This window comes from Lipotes vexillifer, unplaced genomic scaffold (genome assembly GCF_000442215.2).
Source record: "Lipotes vexillifer unplaced genomic scaffold, Lipotes_vexillifer_v1.1 scaffold1129, whole genome shotgun sequence".
Classification (NCBI taxonomy): Eukaryota; Metazoa; Chordata; class Mammalia; order Artiodactyla; family Lipotidae; genus Lipotes; species Lipotes vexillifer.
Window position 1 is genome coordinate 3,904,882 of NW_006789022.1, and position 1,083 is coordinate 3,905,964.

The 1,083-nt window shown below is 60.3% G+C and overlaps 1 protein-coding gene across 5 annotated transcripts in view; it reads right to left on the reverse strand.

The window, feature by feature from the left end:
- The window catches only part of FADS2 (fatty acid desaturase 2), a 63,590-nt gene that overhangs the window by 2,585 nt on the left and 59,922 nt on the right, over nt 1-1,083 (reverse strand). For 4 of the 5 annotated variants that reach the window (XR_457060.1, XM_007462169.1, XM_007462167.1 and 1 more), the window contains 2 exons: nt 339-436; nt 1-76 (listed from right to left, as the gene is read on the reverse strand). The exon at nt 1-76 is cut by the window's left edge. Coding sequence is in view for 4 of the 5 variants with exons in the window: in XM_007462169.1 (XP_007462231.1) it covers nt 1-76; nt 339-436 (174 nt within the window). In the remaining variant the exon portion in view is untranslated. The remainder of the gene's footprint in view (nt 77-338; nt 437-1,083) is intronic. The other variant, XM_007462168.1, reaches the window with a different exon arrangement.

Below are 1,083 nucleotides of genomic sequence, written 5' to 3' on the forward strand. Positions count from 1 at the left end.
GTAGGGCTCCTGGTCAATCTCCATGACGATGTGGTTCATCTGCGTGACCCACACAAACCAGTGGCTCTCTAGGAACCTGGAAGCGAGCTCGGCTCAGCACTGGGGCCCGGCGTGCTCGGTCTCCACGGGGCCCGGGGAATCAGTGGGAAGAGAGCCTCCCTCCCAACCCGGAGCAGCCCAGGGCGGGTGGGGGGTGGAGTGAGTGCAGCCCCTGATGGGGGGCCGGGGCAGGAAGTGGGGACCTCTGAGCCTTTCCTCATGGGGGCCTCACATCAAAGCCCCCATCAGTGCCAGTGCTCGAGGGGCCCAGGGATTATTAACCAGCAAAGCGCAGGCACCTGATGAAGTTGAGGAAAATGATGGCTCCCAGGACACCATAGAAAGGGATGTAGGTGATGAAGAAACGGGCATAGTAGCTGATGGCCCAGGCCAAGTCCTGTGGAGAGAAAGTTAGATATGGGAGTGTCCCGCCCGCCCCCTGGTACGGCTTCCCGACCACGGGTGTGTGTACACAGCACCTCCCTCTCACTGCTGGGTCAAGGGGGCCAAGAAAGCTCAACAGGCCTCCGTGAAACTGGGCACCAGGCCCACTGAGGACGCAACGCCTGCCAGTGCAGGGTGTGCACGACTGTCTTTATGTCTAGGGAAATGCTGAGTGTTTTAGCAACAGGAAGGGGGCTGCAAGCTCTGCACTTAGGGAAATAAACAGGGATGGGGACCAGCAGATGCCAGCCATGGGGAGGGGCCGGGGGTCAGCAGCTCTTTCATGGTCCCGAGGATTCTGAAGGTGCATTACAATCTGCACGCACCCCTGACACCTGCAGGCTCACAAACTGCTCATCAGCACCTGGGTCTCCTTCCTGGACATTCACTCCAGCACAACAAAGGCCAGGGACACCATCCATCGCCCACCTCTGGGCCCTCCCAGCAACCTCTGACACTGCTGGCCCTCTTCCTCCTCCTGGCCCCTCTTCCACTCGGCCCTCCTCCCTTCCTGGGCAGGCACCTCCCCCAGCTGCCCCAATGGCTCCATAACCATGGCAACCAGAGCCGCCATCTTAGCTCCAAGCAGACTCTATCTTT